Source organism: Salvelinus alpinus, chromosome 14 (assembly GCF_045679555.1).
Source record: "Salvelinus alpinus chromosome 14, SLU_Salpinus.1, whole genome shotgun sequence".
Taxonomy (NCBI): Eukaryota; Metazoa; Chordata; class Actinopteri; order Salmoniformes; family Salmonidae; genus Salvelinus; species Salvelinus alpinus.
The window spans coordinates 28410624-28428870 of NC_092099.1; the positions used below are offsets into that span (position 1 = coordinate 28410624).

The following is an 18247-nucleotide window of genomic DNA, read 5'->3' on the forward strand; positions in this document are numbered from 1 at the left end:
TTACTATGAGCCGTCCTCCCCTCAGCAGCCTCCACTGGTAGGTACTCACCAAAGTAACCCCGTCGTTGTTGCGTTGGTTGAGACTGACCCCGCTGGAGACCAGCTGTCGAACATCAGACAACATGGTGCTGGGCCTCTGGGTACGCATAGTGTGCATGGACAACACATCTATACCTGGAACAACAGAACAAAACACACACGTTAGTACAGCACACACACACACACGACATTAATGATGTCTCCGTAGTCTGTACCAATCACAATTATCATGGGAGCCATGTTGGTTCTGTGTGTAATGTCTCCTTGAGAATCCTTAGTCTCCTTTTCAAAGTCAACAGACTGTCTTGGAGACTGACAGACAGACAGAGGTCTAAGAGAGGACAAAGGTCTAGCAGTGCAGTCTATCCCTGGCTAAAAGGGATCGATGGTCTGCTCTGATCTCCTCCACCCTCAAATACTCACAGGGGACCATTGTTTTGGTTGCCGAAATGATACAGTAGCTATATATTATAGATCGTCTGTGTTTCTCTCTAACTATCACTGTAATATAGAATATTTTTGTCCCTTGGGCTTTGATTACTATAGGCAGTTGAATCTTATACGGTATGCTCAATTCTAATTAGTGGAGTGCATATAGGAATGGACAGGGAGAGTCCATAGGGTATGTGCCCTGTACGAGAGACTGTAAGAGAGACTTGAGGAGGGTAACATAGCCATGTTACTAAGGCAACATAGACTTCTAGTGTGACATGGAAGTGTGCCACAGCAGGAAGAGGATAGAGAGGCTGGATGTGAGCATGAGGGGATAGAGACCACCTATAAGGGATTTGGGATGAGGGGAGGGGCTGTGATGCCATGTGGGAGCAAGGGACTATGCTGCGTATTTGAGTATTTTCAAATAGACAGCCAAAAACAAGTACTTTTATTTTAGTATTTGAACGGTTATTTGTAAAAAAAATTATAATAATAATAATAATCGACCAAATTGTTTTTGAAATAATTTTCAAATACTTATTTCAAATGCTATTTTCAAATATCTGGGTGCATGGGAGTGTCACGTCCTGACCATAGAAAGACTTTATTTTCTATGGTAGAGTAGGTCAGGGCGTGACTAGGGGGGTTAGTCTAGTTTATATTTTCTATGTGGGGTTCTAAGTTGTTTTTTCTATGTTGGGGTTTTGGTATGATTCCCAATTAGAGGCAGCTGGCTATCGTTGTCTCTAATTGGGGATCATACTTAAGTAGCATTTTTTCCACCTGTGGGTTATGGGATATTGTTTATGTTTGGAGTTAGTGTTTAAAAAACCGACGCGTTTCGGCTGCATGGCCTTCGTCAGGGAGTACAGAAAAAAAAGGAATACAATGTCCTCTTTTAAACAGCTTTTCCAATTAGCCCTAATTGGAAGAGGGAGTGGTTACAGAATTGATTGGGCACACCTAGTAAGCAATACTATACACAATAAAAGGTGATCAATTCTGTAACCACTCCCTCTTCCAATTAGGGCTAATTGGAAAAGCTGTTTAAAAGAGGACATTGTATTCCTTTTTTTTCTGTACTCCCTGACGAAGGCCATGCAGCCGAAACGCGTCGGTTTTTTAAAACTTTGTTTCTATTGAACATGCCATACTAATAAAGGCATTTTAATTAATTATATGAAGAGTGCCTTGGTCTTCCTTTCTTTTTGATTCATTAACCTTTATTTGAAGACAAAAAAGTTATCTGAAAACTTTAAAAAAAGGTATTGAAAAGTAATTGAAATATCTGAAATAGTATTTGAACCAATGTCTGCTCCCAACACAGGTCACAGGCAGGTGGGGCTGAGGTGTGTGTTTATGTGTGTGTTTATGGTGAGGTGTAGAGTAATATCTGTTTGGACTTCTGAGGTCCCATCCATCATGTGATCTCCTGCGCATAAAGATGGGTTGGCTAGGGAGATATTTCTGGCATTCCTTATCATTCTCTGTCACTCTCACGCTCTCGCTCCCTCCTCTTTTTCTGCATTTAAGTCTGTACCATCTTTTTTTCCTCTGACATTTTTTTGTCTCATCTCTTGTTCTCTCTCCCCATCTCTGTTGACCTTCTCTAATCCCTGCTGGAGTGAGGTTCTCCACTATCAGTCAGTCTGAGGGGGCAACTCACCTTCACACACCCACATGCATGTGCAAACACACACCCACACATAAACACATACACACACAAAACGCCTCACAGGAGGAGTCATGACCGAAGCTCTATGGAACATGACAAGTGGGTCAGAATCACAAAACAGGGGAAATTACATGAATATCAGAGTATACTGTAAGCTAAAGTCAAGTTTACACAGAAGTATTTGCTAAATAAAGTTATAATTTTCGTCACAAGATGATGAGCGCTGAAAAGCATCTGGATAACTGTAAAAACGGATGACAACCTAACTGTTCTTTTTATTCAGTTGCACATTGTCAGACATGAGGATGTGTGTGTGTGTGTATCTATGTACGTGTATGGGCTTGTGCTTATGTGACAACAAAACATACATTGAGTATACCAAACATTAGGGTCACCTTCCTAATATGAGTTGCACCCCCCCCGTTTTGCGCTCAGAACAGCCTCAATTCGTCAGGGCATGGACTCTACAAGGTGTCGAACGAGTTCCACAGTGATTCTGCCCAATGTTGATTTCAATGCTTCGCACTGTTGTGTCAAGTTGGCTGAATGTCCTTTGGGTGGTGGACCATTCTTGATAGAGACGGGAAACTATTGAGCGTGAAAAACCCAACAGTATTACAGTTCTTGACGCAAACCTGTGCGCCTGCCACCTACTACATTTACATTTAACATTTTACATTTAAGTCATTTAGCAGACGCTCTTATCCAGAGCGACTTACAAATTGGAACATTCATACATATTCATCCTGGTCCCCCCGTGGGGAATGAACCCACAACCCTGGCGTTGCAAGCGCCATGCTCTACCAACTGAGCCACACGGGACCAAGGTACTACCATACCCTGTTCAAAGGAACTTAAATATTCTGTTTTACCCATTCACCCTCTGAATGGCAGACATACACAATCCATGTCAATTGTCTCAAGGCTTAAAAATCATTCAAAACCTGTCTCCTCCCCTTCACCTACACTGATTGAAGTGGATTTAACAGGTGGCATCAATAAGGGATAATAGCTTTCACCTAGATTCCCCTGGTCAGTCTATGACGTGGAAAGAGCAGGTGTTCTTAATGTTTTGTACACTCAGTGTATATCTCTGTGTGTGTGTGTATGTGTGTGTGTGTGTGTGTGTGTGTGTGTGTGTGTGTGTGTGTGTGTGTGTGTGTGTGTGTGTGTGTGTGTGTGTGTGTGTGTGTGTGTGTGTGTGTGTGTGTGTGTGTGTGTGTGTGTGTGTGTGTGTGCGTATGTTTGACTTCCTCTGTCTTAGCCCATGTACAGTACCAGTCAAAAGTTTTAGAACACCTACTCATTCAAGGGTATTTCTTTATTTTTACTATTTTATACATTGTAGAATAATAGTGAAGACATCAACACATATGGAATAATGTAGAAACCAAAATAGTGTTGAACACAATTTTTTTGTTGTTGAGATTCTTCAAAGTAGCCATTCTTAATTGTTAATGCATTCCAGAGAGGACACAGTGTAGTAGTAGCAGTAGTAGTAGTACTGGTTGGGACAGAGAGGACACAGTGTAGTGGTAGTAGTAGTGGTTGGGACAGAGAGGACACAGTGTAGTAGTAGTAGTAGTGGTTGGGACAGAGAGGACACAGTGTAGTAGTGGTTGGGACAGAGAGGACACAGTGTAGTAGTAGTAGTAGTAGTGGTTGGGACAGTGAGGACACAGTGTTGTAGTAGTAGTGGTGGTTGGGACAGAGAGGACACAGTGTAGTGGTAGTAGTAGTGGTTGGGACAGAGAGGACACAGTGTAGTAGTAGTAGTACTGGTTGGGACAGAGAGGACACAGTGTAGTGGTAGTAGTAGTGGTTGGGACAGAGAGGACACAGTGTAGTAGTGGTTGGGACAGAGAGGACACAGTGTAGTAGTAGTAGTAGTGGTGGTTTGGACAGAGAAGACACAGTGTAGTAGTCGTAGTGGTTGGGACAGAGAGGACACAGTGTAGTAGTAGTAGTAGTGGTTTGGACAGAGAGTAGACCGTGTATTAGAAGTAGTGGTTGGGACAGAGAGGACACAGTGTAATAGTAGTAGTAGTAGTGGTTGGGACAGGGAGGACACAGTGTAGTAGTAGTAGTAGTAGTGGTTGGGACAGTGAGGACACAGTGTTGTAGTAGTAGTGGTGGTTGGGACAGAGAGGACGCCGTGTAGTAGTAGTAGTAGTAGTGGTTGGGACAGAGAGGACACAGTGTAGTAGTAGTAGTAGTAGTGGTTGGGACAGAGAGGACACAGTGTAGTAGTAGTAGTAGTGGTTGGGACAGAGAGGACACAGTGTAGTAGTAGTAGTAGTAGTGGTTGGGACAGAGAGAACACAGTGTAGTAGTAGTAGTAGTGGTTGGGACAGAGAGGACACAGTGTAGTAGTAGTAGTACTGGTTGGGAAAGAGAGGACACAGTGTAGTAGTAGTAGTACTGTTTGGGACAGAGAGGACACAGTGTTATGTAGTAGTGGTGGTTGGGACAGAGAGGACACAGTGTTATGTAGTAGTGGTGGTTGGGACAGAGAGGACACAGTGTCGTAGTAGTAGTAGTAGTGTTTGAGACAGAGAGGACACCGTGTAGTAGTAGTAGTAGTAGTGGTTGAGACAGAGAGGACACAGTGTTGTAGTAGTAGTAGTAGTGGTTGGGACAGAGAGGACACAGTGTTGTAGTAGTAGTAGCAGTGGTGGGCCGTCAGGGCCTGCAAGGCCTTCTCTGCTGGCCTAAACATCATCAGAATATATATATTTTTTTAAATATATTTTCCCACAAATATGTATTAAATTATTCCCCAGAGTAAGAGTTATACTCTTCATTTCATAGATTTCCTCTTGGTTGCACTGCTTCCAGCCCCAGGTTGAGATTTGGAGGGCTGGTCTTTATGTTAGATCTTTTATCCAATCATATTCAGCCATCATGTGTTGCCAGGGGTCTAAAATCTGCCCTCAGGCCTTCAGAATCAACAGTGCGGGCGCTTGTAGCTTAAAGTGAATGGAAATTAAAATTTTGTGTCAACCAATCAGCTTTAGAGTTGGCTATTATACGCCTGCTGGCTGGCTCCAGTGTTACACAGGAGCCAGCTAGCAGGCGTAGTGCGTCCACGTCTTTTGATTGGATTACCAATATTGAGAGGCAGGTCCTATGGGCAGGTCTATGCAGATCTAGCAAACTGAATTTGATAAACGAATTAATTCGCGTTCTACTAAGCTGTTTTTTCAACCCACAATGGCGGAAGGAGGAGAAGATATCGATTTGGTCTAGGATATAATTATAACGCCATTCTCAAGACGAACTTTTCAAGAAAAGTTAGACATTGTAAGGAGAGGTCGCCCGACGCCACAAAGCCTGTCACAGGCGGGAAAGGTTCGTTCGCTCGCCACTTTCAAAGTTTCAACTACGAGCGCTGTCAATTGCTCACAGGCTCCGAGAAGCACTGCAAACTGTACTGCTGGGAATGCCTATTATTTGCAAGTGATCGATTTGGTGTTTGGAGCCACACTGGCTTTGCAAACTTGAGTTGTCTGTTAAACACTGTTTACCCAAAAATGTCAATTTGTCAATTTCAAGGTGACGCAACGCCTGGTTATACTGCGTTTCTGTCTAAATGTATAGTGTCTAGAGCCATGGCATAATGATGGTAATAAGAGGTGGATTAATTCGGGTGGGACTGTGTAGTACCTCACTGAAGGCCTAGGCCCCAGGCCCACGGCACGCCACTGAGTAGTAGTCACTGTTGGGTCAGAGAGGACAAGGTGTAGTAGTAGTAGTAGTGGTTGGCACAGATAGGACAAAGGGTAGTCGTGGTTGGGACAGAGAGGACACAGTGTAGTAGTAGTAGTAGTAGTGGTTGGGACAGAGAGGACACAGTGTAGTAGTAGTAGTAGTGGTTGGGACAGAGAGGACACAGTGTAGTATTAGTAGTACTGGTTGGGACAGAGAGGACACCGTGTAGTAGTAGTAGTACTGGTTGGGACAGAGAGGACACCGTGTAGTAGTAGTGGTAGTGGTTGGGGCAGAGAGGACACAGTGTTGTAGTAGTAGTACTGGTTGGGACAGAGAGGACACCGTGTAGTAGTAGTGGTAGTGGTTGGGGCAGAGTGGACACAGTGTTGTAGTAGTAGTACTGGTTGGGACAGAGAGGACACCGTGTAGTAGTAGTGGTAGTGGTTGGGGCAGAGTGGACACAGTGTTGTAGTAGTAGTAGTAGTAGTGGTTGGGGCAGAGTGGACAAGGTGTAGTAGAAGTAGCAGTGGGAGAGAGAGGACACAGTGTAGTAGTAGTGGTAGTTGTTGGGACAGAGAGGACACAGTGTAGTAGTAGTGGTAGTGGTTGGGGCAGAGTGGACACAGTGTTGTAGTAGTAGTAGTAGTAGTGGTTGGGGCAGAGTGGACAAGGTGTAGTAGAAGTAGCAGTGGGAGAGAGAGGACACAGTGTAGTAGTAGTGGTAGTTGTTGGGAGAGAGAGGACACAGTGTAGTAGTAGTAGTAGTAGTAGTAGTGGTTTGCACAGATAGGACATTGGATAGTAGTTGTTGGGAAAGAGAGGACACAGTGTAGAAGTAGTAGTACTGGTTGGGACAGAGAGAACACAGTGTACTAATAGCACTGGTTGGGACAGAGAGGACAAGGTGTAGTAGAAGTAGTTGTTTGGACAGAGTGGACACTGTGTAGTAGAAGTAGTGGTGGTTGGCACAGTGAGTACACAGTGTAGTGTTAGTAGTAGTGGTTGGGAAAGAGAGGACACAGTGTAGTAGTGTTTGGGACAGAAAGGACAAAATGTGGCAGTAGTCACGGTTGCGACAGAGAGGACACAGTGTAGTAGTAGTGGTTGGGAGAGAGATTACAAAGTTTAGTAGTATTAGTAGTGGTTTGGGCAGAGAGGAAACAGTTCTAGTAGTAGTGGTTCAGGACAGAGAAGACACAGTGTAGTAGTAGTGGTTTGGGCAGAGAGGAAACAGTTTAGTAGTAGTACTGGTTGGTACAGAGAGGACACAGTGTAATAGTAGTAGTACTGGTTGGGACAGAGAGGACACAGTGTAATAGTAGTAGTACTGGTTGGGACAGAGAGGACAAGGTGTAGTAGAAGTAGTTGTTGGGACAGAGTGGACACGGTGTAGTAGAAGTAGTTGTTGGGACAGAGTGGACACGGTGTAGTATAAGTAGTGGTGGTTGGCACAGTGAGTACACAGTGTAGTGGTAGTAGTAGTGGTGGTTGGGAAAGAGAGGACACAGTGTAGTAGTGTTTGGGACAGAAAGGACAAAATGTAGCAGTAGTCACGGTTGGTACAGAGAGGACACAGTGTAGTAGTAGTAGTAGTAGTAGTGGTTGGGAGAGAGATTACAAAGTTTAGTAGTAGTAGTAGTGGTTCGGGACAGAGAAGACACAGTGTAGTAGTAGTGGTTCGGGACAGAGAGGACATAGTGTATTAGTAGTGGTTCTGGACAGAGAGGACACAGTGTTGTAGTAGTAGTCATGGTTGGGACATAGAGGACACAGTGTTGTAGTAGTAGTCATGGTTGGGACAGAGAGGACACAGTGTAGTATTAGTAGTACTGGTTGGGACAGAGAGGACACAGTGTAGTAGTAGTAGTAGTACTGTTTGGGACAGAGAGGACACAGTGTTATGTAGTAGTGGTGGTTGGGACAGAGAGGACACAGTGTTATGTAGTAGTGGTGGTTGGGACAGAGAGGACACAGTGTCGTAGTAGTAGTAGTAGTGTTTGAGACAGAGAGGACACCGTGTAGTAGTAGTAGTAGTAGTGGTTGAGACAGAGAGGACACAGTGTTGTAGTAGTAGTAGTAGTGGTTGGGACAGAGAGGACACAGTGTTGTAGTAGTAGTAGCAGTGGTGGGCCGTCAGGGCCTGCAAGGCCTTCTCTGCTGGCCTAAACATCATCAGAATATATATATTTTTTTAAATATATTTTCCCACAAATATGTATTAAATTATTCCCCAGAGTAAGAGTTATACTCTTCATTTCATAGATTTCCTCTTGGTTGCACTGCTTCCAGCCCCAGGTTGAGATTTGGAGGGCTGGTCTTTATGTTAGATCTTTTATCCAATCATATTCAGCCATCATGTGTTGCCAGGGGTCTAAAATCTGCCCTCAGGCCTTCAGAATCAACAGTGCGGGCGCTTGTAGCTTAAAGTGAATGGAAATTAAAATTTTGTGTCAACCAATCAGCTTTAGAGTTGGCTATTATACGCCTGCTGGCTGGCTCCAGTGTTACACAGGAGCCAGCTAGCAGGCGTAGTGCGTCCACGTCTTTTGATTGGATTACCAATATTGAGAGGCAGGTCCTATGGGCAGGTCTATGCAGATCTAGGAAACTGAATTTGATAAACGAATTAATTCGCGTTCTACTAAGCTGTTTTTTCAACCCACAATGGCGGAAGGAGGAGAAGATATCGATTTGGTCGAGGATATAATTATAACGCCATTCTCAAGACGAACTTTTCAAGAAAAGTTAGACATTGTAAGGAGAGGTCGCCCGACGCCACAAAGCCTGTCACAGGCGGGAAAGGTTCGTTCGCTCGCCACTTTCAAAGTTTCAACTACGAGCGCTGTCAATTGCTCACAGGCTCCGAGAAGCACTGCAAACTGTACTGCTGGGAATGCCTATTATTTGCAAGTGATCGATTTGGTGTTTGGAGCCACACTGGCTTTGCAAACTTGAGTTGTCTGTTAAACACTGTTTACCCAAAAATGTCAATTTGTCAATTTCAAGGTGACGCAACGCCTGGTTATACTGCGTTTCTGTCTAAATGTATAGTGTCTAGAGCCATGGCATAATGATGGTAATAAGAGGTGGATTAATTCGGGTGGGACTGTGTAGTACCTCACTGAAGGCCTAGGCCCCAGGCCCACGGCACGCCACTGAGTAGTAGTCACTGTTGGGTCAGAGAGGACAAGGTGTAGTAGTAGTAGTAGTGGTTGGCACAGATAGGACAAAGGGTAGTCGTGGTTGGGACAGAGAGGACACAGTGTAGTAGTAGTAGTAGTAGTGGTTGGGACAGAGAGGACACAGTGTAGTAGTAGTAGTAGTGGTTGGGACAGAGAGGACACAGTGTAGTATTAGTAGTACTGGTTGGGACAGAGAGGACACCGTGTAGTAGTAGTAGTACTGGTTGGGACAGAGAGGACACCGTGTAGTAGTAGTGGTAGTGGTTGGGGCAGAGAGGACACAGTGTAGTAGTAGTAGTACTGGTTGGGACAGAGAGGACACCGTGTAGTAGTAGTGGTAGTGGTTGGGGCAGAGTGGACACAGTGTTGTAGTAGTAGTAGTAGTAGTGGTTGGGGCAGAGTGGACAAGGTGTAGTAGAAGTAGCAGTGGGAGAGAGAGGACACAGTGTAGTAGTAGTGGTAGTTGTTGGGAGAGAGAGGACACAGTGTAGTAGTAGTAGTAGTAGTAGTAGTGGTTTGCACAGATAGGACATTGGATAGTAGTTGTTGGGAAAGAGAGGACACAGTGTAGAAGTAGTAGTACTGGTTGGGACAGAGAGAACACAGTGTACTAATAGCACTGGTTGGGACAGAGAGGACAAGGTGTAGTAGAAGTAGTTGTTTGGACAGAGTGGACACTGTGTAGTAGAAGTAGTGGTGGTTGGCACAGTGAGTACACAGTGTAGTGTTAGTAGTAGTGGTTGGGAAAGAGAGGACACAGTGTAGTAGTGTTTGGGACAGAAAGGACAAAATGTGGCAGTAGTCACGGTTGCGACAGAGAGGACACAGTGTAGTAGTAGTGGTTGGGAGAGAGATTACAAAGTTTAGTAGTATTAGTAGTGGTTTGGGCAGAGAGGAAACAGTTCTAGTAGTAGTGGTTCAGGACAGAGAAGACACAGTGTAGTAGTAGTGGTTTGGGCAGAGAGGAAACAGTTTAGTAGTAGTACTGGTTGGTACAGAGAGGACACAGTGTAATAGTAGTAGTACTGGTTGGGACAGAGAGGACACAGTGTAATAGTAGTAGTACTGGTTGGGACAGAGAGGACAAGGTGTAGTAGAAGTAGTTGTTGGGACAGAGTGGACACGGTGTAGTAGAAGTAGTTGTTGGGACAGAGTGGACACGGTGTAGTAGAAGTAGTGGTGGTTGGCACAGTGAGTACACAGTGTAGTGGTAGTAGTAGTGGTGGTTGGGAAAGAGAGGACACAGTGTAGTAGTGTTTGGGACAGAAAGGACAAAATGTAGCAGTAGTCACGGTTGGTACAGAGAGGACACAGTGTAGTAGTAGTAGTAGTAGTAGTGGTTGGGAGAGAGATTACAAAGTTTAGTAGTAGTAGTAGTGGTTCGGGACAGAGAAGACACAGTGTAGTAGTAGTGGTTCGGGACAGAGAGGACATAGTGTATTAGTAGTGGTTCTGGACAGAGAGGACACAGTGTTGTAGTAGTAGTCATGGTTGGGACATAGAGGACACAGTGTTGTAGTAGTAGTCATGGTTGGGACAGAGAGGACACAGTGTAGTATTAGTAGTACTGGTTGGGACAGAGAGGACACAGTGTTGTAGTAGTAGTCATGGTTGGGACAGAGAGGACACAGTGTAGTATTAGTAGTACTGGTTGGGACAGAGAGGACACAGTGTAATAGTAGTGGTTCGGGACAGAGAGGACACAGTGTTATGTAGTAGTGGTGGTTGGGACAGAGAGGACACAGTGTCGTAGTAGTAGTAGTAGTGTTTGAGACAGAGAGGACACCGTGTAGTAGTAGTAGTACTGGTTGGGACAGAGAGGACACCGTGTAGTAGTAGTGGTAGTGGTTGGGGCAGAGAGGACACAGTGTAGTAGTAGTAGTACTGGTTGGGACAGAGAGGACACCGTGTAGTAGTAGTGGTAGTGGTTGGGACAGAGAGGACACAGTGTCGTAGTAGTAGTAGTAGTGGTTGGGACAGAGAGGACACAGTGTTGTAGTAGTAGTGGTTGGGACAGAGAGGACACAGTGTTGTAGTAGTAGTAGTGGTTGGGACAGAGAGGACACAGTGTAGTAGTAGTAGTAGTGGTTGGCACAGATAGGACAAAGGGTAGTCGTGGTTGGGACAGAGAGGACACAGTGTAGTAGTAGTAGTGGTTGGGACAGAGAGGACACAGTGTAGTAGTAGTAGTAGTGGTTGGGACAGAGAGGACACAGTGTAGTATTAGTAGTACTGGTTGGGACAGAGAGGACACCGTGTAGTAGTAGTAGTACTGGTTGGGACAGAGAGGACACCGTGTAGTAGTAGTAGTACTGGTTGGGACAGAGAGGACACCGTGTAGTAGTAGTGGTAGTGGTTGGGGCAGAGTGGACACAGTGTTGTAGTAGTAGTAGTAGTAGTGGTTGGGGCAGAGTGGACAAGGTGTAGTAGAAGTAGCAGTGGGAGAGAGAGGACACAGTGTAGTAGTAGTGGTAGTTGTTGGGACAGAGAGGACACAGTGTAGTAGTAGTGGTAGTAGTAGTAGTGGTTTGCACAGATAGGACATTGGATAGTAGTTGTTGGGAAAGAGAGGACACAGTGTAGAAGTAGTAGTACTGGTTGGGACAGAGAGAACACAGTGTACTAATAGCACTGGTTGGGACAGAGAGGACAAGGTGTAGTAGAAGTAGTTGTTTGGACAGAGTGGACACTGTGTAGTAGAAGTAGTGGTGGTTGGCACAGTGAGTACACAGTGTAGTGTTAGTAGTAGTGGTTGGGAAAGAGAGGACACAGTGTAGTAGTGTTTGGGACAGAAAGGACAAAATGTGGCAGTAGTCACGGTTGCGACAGAGAGGACACAGTGTAGTAGTAGTGGTTGGGAGAGAGATTACAAAGTTTAGTAGTATTAGTAGTGGTTTGGGCAGAGAGGAAACAGTTCTAGTAGTAGTGGTTCAGGACAGAGAAGACACAGTGTAGTAGTAGTGGTTTGGGCAGAGAGGAAACAGTTTAGTAGTAGTACTGGTTGGTACAGAGAGGACACAGTGTAATAGTAGTAGTACTGGTTGGGACAGAGAGGACACAGTGTAATAGTAGTAGTACTGGTTGGGACAGAGAGGACAAGGTGTAGTAGAAGTAGTTGTTGGGACAGAGTGGACACGGTGTAGTAGAAGTAGTTGTTGGGACAGAGTGGACACGGTGTAGTAGAAGTAGTGGTGGTTGGCACAGTGAGTACACAGTGTAGTGGTAGTAGTAGTGGTGTTTGGGAAAGAGAGGACACAGTGTAGTAGTGTTTGGGACAGAAAGGACAAAATGTAGCAGTAGTCACGGTTGGTACAGAGAGGACACAGTGTAGTAGTAGTAGTAGTAGTAGTGGTTGGGAGAGAGATTACAAAGTTTAGTAGTAGTAGTAGTGGTTCGGGACAGAGAAGACACAGTGTAGTAGTAGTGGTTCGGGACAGAGAGGACATAGTGTATTAGTAGTGGTTCTGGACAGAGAGGACACAGTGTTGTAGTAGTAGTCATGGTTGGGACATAGAGGACACAGTGTTGTAGTAGTAGTCATGGTTGGGACAGAGAGGACACAGTGTAGTATTAGTAGTACTGGTTGGGACAGAGAGGACACAGTGTTGTAGTAGTAGTCATGGTTGGGACAGAGAGGACACAGTGTAGTATTAGTAGTACTGGTTGGGACAGAGAGGACACAGTGTAATAGTAGTGGTTCGGGACAGAGAGGACACAGTGTAGTAGTAGTTGTACTTGTTGGGACAGAGATGACACAATGTAATAGTAGTACTACTGGTTGGGACAGAGAGAACAAAGTTTTGTAGTAGTAGTAGTACTGTTTGGGACAGAGAGGACACGGTGTAGTAGTAGTAGTACTGGTTGGGACAAAGAGGACACGGTGTAGTAGTAGTAGTACTGGTTGGGACAAAGAGGACACGGTGTTGTAGTAGTAGTACTGGTTGGGACAGAGAGGACACGGTGTAGTAGTAGTAGTACTGGTTGGGACAGAGAGGACACGGTGTAGTAGTAGTAGTACTGGTTGGGACAAAGAGAACACAGTGTACGAATAGCACTGGTTGGGACAGAGAGGACAAGGTGTAGTAGAAGTAGTTGTTGGGACAGAGTGGACACTGTGTAGTAGAAGTAGTGGTGGTTGGCACAGTGAGTACACAGTGTAGTGGTAGTAGTAGTGGTTGGGAAAGAGAGGACACAGTGTAGTAGTGTTTGGGACAGAAAGGACAAAATGTGGCAGTAGTCACGGTTGGGACAGAGAGGACACAGTGTAGTAGTAGTGGTTGGGAGAGAGATTACAAAGTTTAGTAGTATTAGTAGTGGTTTGGGCAGAGAGGAAACAGTTCTAGTAGTAGTGGTTCAGGACAGAGAAGACACAGTGTAGTAGTAGTGGTTTGGGCAGAGAGGAAACAGTTTAGTAGTAGTACTGGTTGGTACAGAGAGGACACAGTGTAATAGTAGTAGTACTGGTTGGGACAGAGAGGACAAGGTGTAGTAGAAGTAGTTGTTGGGACAGAGTGGACACGGTGTAGTAGAAGTAGTTGTTGGGACAGAGTGGACACGGTGTAGTAGAAGTAGTGGTGGTTGGCACAGTGAGTACACAGTGTAGTGGTAGTAGTAGTGGTTGGGAAAGAGAGGACACAGTGTAGTAGTGTTTGGGACAGAAAGGACAAAATGTAGCAGTAGTCACGGTTGGTACAGAGAGGACACAGTGTAGTAGTAGTAGTAGTAGTGGTTGGGAGAGAGATTACAAAGTTTAGTAGTAGTAGTAGTGGTTCGGGACAGAGAAGACACAGTGTAGTAGTAGTGGTTCGGGACAGAGAGGACATAGTGTATTAGTAGTGGTTCTGGACAGAGAGGACACAGTGTTGTAGTAGTAGTCATGGTTGGGACAGAGAGGACACAGTGTAGTATTAGTAGTACTGGTTGGGACAGAGAGGACACAGTGTAGTAGTAGTAGTCATGGTTGGAACAGAGAGGACACAGTGTAGTATTAGTAGTACTGGTTGGGACATAGAGGACACAGTGTTGTAGTAGTAGTCATGGTTGGGACAGAGAGGACACAGTGTAGTATTAGTAGTACTGGTTGGGACAGAGAGGACACAGTGTAGTATTAGTAGTACTGGTTGGGACATAGAGGACACAGTGTTGTAGTAGTAGTCATGGTTGGGACAGAGAGGACACAGTGTAGTATTAGTAGTACTGGTTGGGACAGAGAGGACACAGTGTAGTAGTAGTAGTACTGGTTGGGACAAAGAGGACACGGTGTAGTAGTAGTGGTAGTACTGTTTGGGCAGAGAGGAAACAGTGTAGTAGTAGTAGTACTGGTTGGGACAAAGAGGACACGGTGTAGTAGTAGTAGTGGTTGGGACAGAGAGGACACAGTGTTGTAGTAGTGGTAGTACTGTTTGGGCAGAGAGGAAACAGTGTAGTAGTAGTAGTACTGGTTGGGACAAAGAGGACACGGTGTAGTAGTAGTAGTACTGGTTGGGACAGAGAGAACACGGTGTAGTAGTATTTCTGGTTGGGACAGATATTACACAGTGGAGTGGTAGTAGTAGTTGTTGGGACAGAGAGGACACAGTGTGGAAGTAGTAGTAGTGGTTGGGACAGAGAGGACACAGTGTAGTAGTAGTAGTAGTAGTATTTAGGACACAGTGGACACAGTGTAGTAGAAATATTAGTGGTTGGGACAGAGAGGACACAGTGTGGAAGTAGTAGTAGTGGTTGGGACAGAGAGGACACAGTGTAGTAGTAGTAGTAGTAGTATTTAGGACACAGTGGACACAGTGTAGTAGAAATATTAGTGGTTGGGACAGAGAGGACACAGAGTAGAAGTAGTAGTAGTGGTTGGGACAGAGAGGACACCATGTAGTAATAGTAGTACTGGTAGGGACAGAGAGGACACAGTGTAGTAGTGGATGGGACAGAGAGGACACAGTGTAGTAGTAGTAGTAGTGTTTGGGACAGAGAGGACACAGTGTAGTAGTAGTTGTACTGGTAGGGACAGAGAGAACACAGTGTAGTAGTAGTAGTAGTATTGTTTGGGACAGAGAGGACACAGTGTAGTAGTAGTCGTGGTTGGGACAGAGAGGACACAGTGTTGTAGTAGTCGTGGTTGGGACAGAGAGGACACAGTGTAGTAGTAGTAGTAGTGGTTGGGACAGAGAGGTCACTGTGTAGTAGTAGTAGTGGTTGGGACAGAGAGGACACAGTGTAGTAGTAGTAGTAGTGGTTGGGACAGAGAGTTGGGACAAAGAGGACACGGTGTAGTAGTAGTAGTGGTTGGGACAGAGAGGACACAGTGTTGTAGTAGTGGTAGTACTGTTTGGGCAGAGAGGAAACAGTGTAGTAGTAGTAGTAGTGGTTGGGACAGAGAGGACACAGTGTAGTAGTAGTCGTGGTTGGGACAGAGAGGACACGGTGTTGTAGCTGTAGTTGTGGTTGGGACAGAGAGGACACAGTGTTGTAGCTGTAGTTGTGGTTGGGACAGAGAGGACACAGTGTTGTAGCTGTAGTTGTGGTTGGGACAGAGAGGACACGGTGTTGTAGCTGTAGTTGTGGTTGGGAAAGAGAAGACACGGTGTTGTAGCTGTAGTTGTGGTTGGGACAGAGTGACCATCGGGTTCTTGGTCGGGGAGGTACTTGGCCAGGCGGCCAGCTCTAGGAAGAGTCTTGGTGGTTCCAAATGTCTTCCATTTATGAATCATCGAATCCACTGTGTTCTTGGGGACCTTCAATGCTGCAGATTTTTTTGGTACCCTTCCCCAGATCTGTGCCTCAACACAATCATATCGCGAAGCTCAATTCCTTCGAACTCTTGGCTTGGTTTTTTGCTCTGACAAACACTTTCAACTGTTGGACCTTATATAGACAGGTGTGTGCCTTTCCAAATCACGTGCACTCATTTGAATTTACCACAAGTCGACTCCAATGAAGTTGTGGAAATCTAAAGGATGATCAATGGAAACAGGATGCACCTGAGCTCATTTTTAGTCTCTTAGCAAAGGGTCTGAATACTTATCTAAGTAAGGTATTTCTGTTTTTGATCTTTTTTATACATTTGCAAACATTTCTAAAAACCTTTTTTCACTTTGTCATTATGTTGTATCATGTGTAGATTAATGAGGGAAAAATGTGTTCAATCCATTTTAGAATAAGCCTGTAACTTAACAAAATGTGTTCAATCCATTTTAGAATAAGGCTGTAACTTAACAAAATGTGTTCAATCCATTTTAGAATAAGGCTGTAACGTAACAAAATGTGTTCAATCCATTTTAGAATAAGGCTGTAACGTAACAAAATGTGTTCAATCCATTTTAGAATAAGGCTATAACGTAACAAAATGTGGAAAGAGTGAAGGGGTCTGAATACTTTCTGAAATCACTGTATATACAGTATCAATACCTTTCCCTCAGGCAATATGGCAGCCAACCATCCATGAAACCATTCCTTATAATTAAGTATTTTAGTCTGTTTCCTCACTTCACATTATAATTGTGTGTATTGACATAACTTACGATCCGTTGATTTTCATTTTTTCAAATTAAGCCATTATTTCATGCTTGTAAAATTAAAAATGTTCTTTCATTAATTTCTCATTTTATTTCGTTGTCTATTCAGTCTCCTTTAACTGCTGTGAAAAAATAATGAACATTGAAGCAGGCATTATATTAACACGTTATATGGACTAGAACAAAATGTCGTACTGCCGGGATAATGGACAGGTCTTAAACAAGAGTAATTGTGTGTGGGTAGAAAAGTGGCAAAGATTGGGGAAAAAAATATTCAGAAAATATAAATATTTTTCACAGTGTGAAAGTGTGTAGGTGAACATTTCTAGGGCCGTTTGTTGCACAATAAACACATATAGTCCTACAATATAACACGACATAACACACTACATAAAACAGACATTCAATCATATGAGGAGTATTGTGTTACCGTTTTCCTCCAGGTGTTTTCGGAGGATGTAGCTGGTCTCGGTTCCCTCAGTGGCGTAGTCCAGTGGAATGTTTCCATTTACATCCTGAAGTAGAACATTCACCCCAGTCTTCCAGAAAACACGGAACGTATCAAACCCACCATAGAATGAATAGAGGAGGGGAGGGGGGAGGGAGACACAAACAAATTGAGTGGTTTCTCAGGCCAGAGAGGAATCGATGATAAAGTAGGCCCAATTATCAGGCCCTCCCAGCAGTGTGAACCTGAGGAGAGCCACAGGGACATTAACACTCAATGAAGTGAATTAAACAACTCATTACATATGGGATTGTGGGGACCCCAGGGCAGGGACACGTGTGTGTGTGTGTGTGTTGTGTGTCTGTGTGTTGATGGGACCTTGGGATCATCGAGGAGGGGGGGGGGGGGGGGGGGGGGATGTGTGTGACAAGTGGTAGAGAGTGTGAGTGTGTGTGTGTGACAAGATGAATGTGTGTTTACACAGTAAAGAGTCCTACCAGTGCTGCCTTCTCTTGGGGTGTGAGATAACAACATACCCCCAGGCAGACTACACTTGGACTGTGTAATGACTGCTGTTTGTCTAAACATACACAAGTAAAACATGGTTGGGATTCAACATTCCTCCCACCACTACCCTCGGGAACTACTCTGTGATTTGTCAACTCTGTTGTAACATCACTCCTTTCTTCCTTGCCTCACTTCCTCTCTTTACCTTTTTTCTCCCCCTCTCTTTTATTTCTCTCTCACTTTCCCTCTCGCTGTATCTCCTCCCCTCTATAACATACTTAAACTAACACATTTCCTTTCACGTCGCCATTGTCAGTCTCTCCCCATAAATCGCTGCTTGTCATTTGCCTAAACAATAAAAGAGTTTGCAGTGTAATGATCGTGGCTGGGCTGCGGCTGATAAGAGGGACAGGGCCTTTAAGTGAGGTTCCTTATTGAATATTTACAGCTAATAGAATTCTAACAACCATGTTAGGATGCAGCCCAAGATTAATGGGCTAGTCTTCAAGCAGACAGAGAAAAGTGTGTGTGTGTGCATAGGGGGGGGGGGGGGGGTCATGTGTCTTTGTGTGTGTGTGTGTGTGTGTGTGTGGGAGGGGGAAGGGCTTTACAGATGATAGAGAACGGAGGAAGAGGAATACCAAGCAGATGGATATAGGCTAGAGAGCGACCTGCAAGTGCTGAACACCAATCCCCAAAATTGAAAGTCCAAACCCTTATATCTCAGAGCCCTGGACCCTAA

At 44.7% G+C, this 18247-nt stretch overlaps 1 protein-coding gene across 4 annotated transcripts in view; it reads right to left on the reverse strand.

Moving 5' to 3' along the window:
• The window catches only part of LOC139538704 (unconventional myosin-XVI-like), a 307739-nt gene that overhangs the window by 139826 nt on the left and 149666 nt on the right, over positions 1 to 18247 (reverse strand). For all 4 annotated transcript variants that reach the window (XM_071341081.1, XM_071341079.1, XM_071341080.1 and 1 more), the window contains exons 5-6: positions 16981 to 17089; positions 50 to 174 (exon numbers count right to left, since the gene is read on the reverse strand). In XM_071341081.1, coding sequence (XP_071197182.1) covers positions 50 to 174; positions 16981 to 17089 — 234 coding nt within the window. The remainder of the gene's footprint in view (positions 1 to 49; positions 175 to 16980; positions 17090 to 18247) is intronic.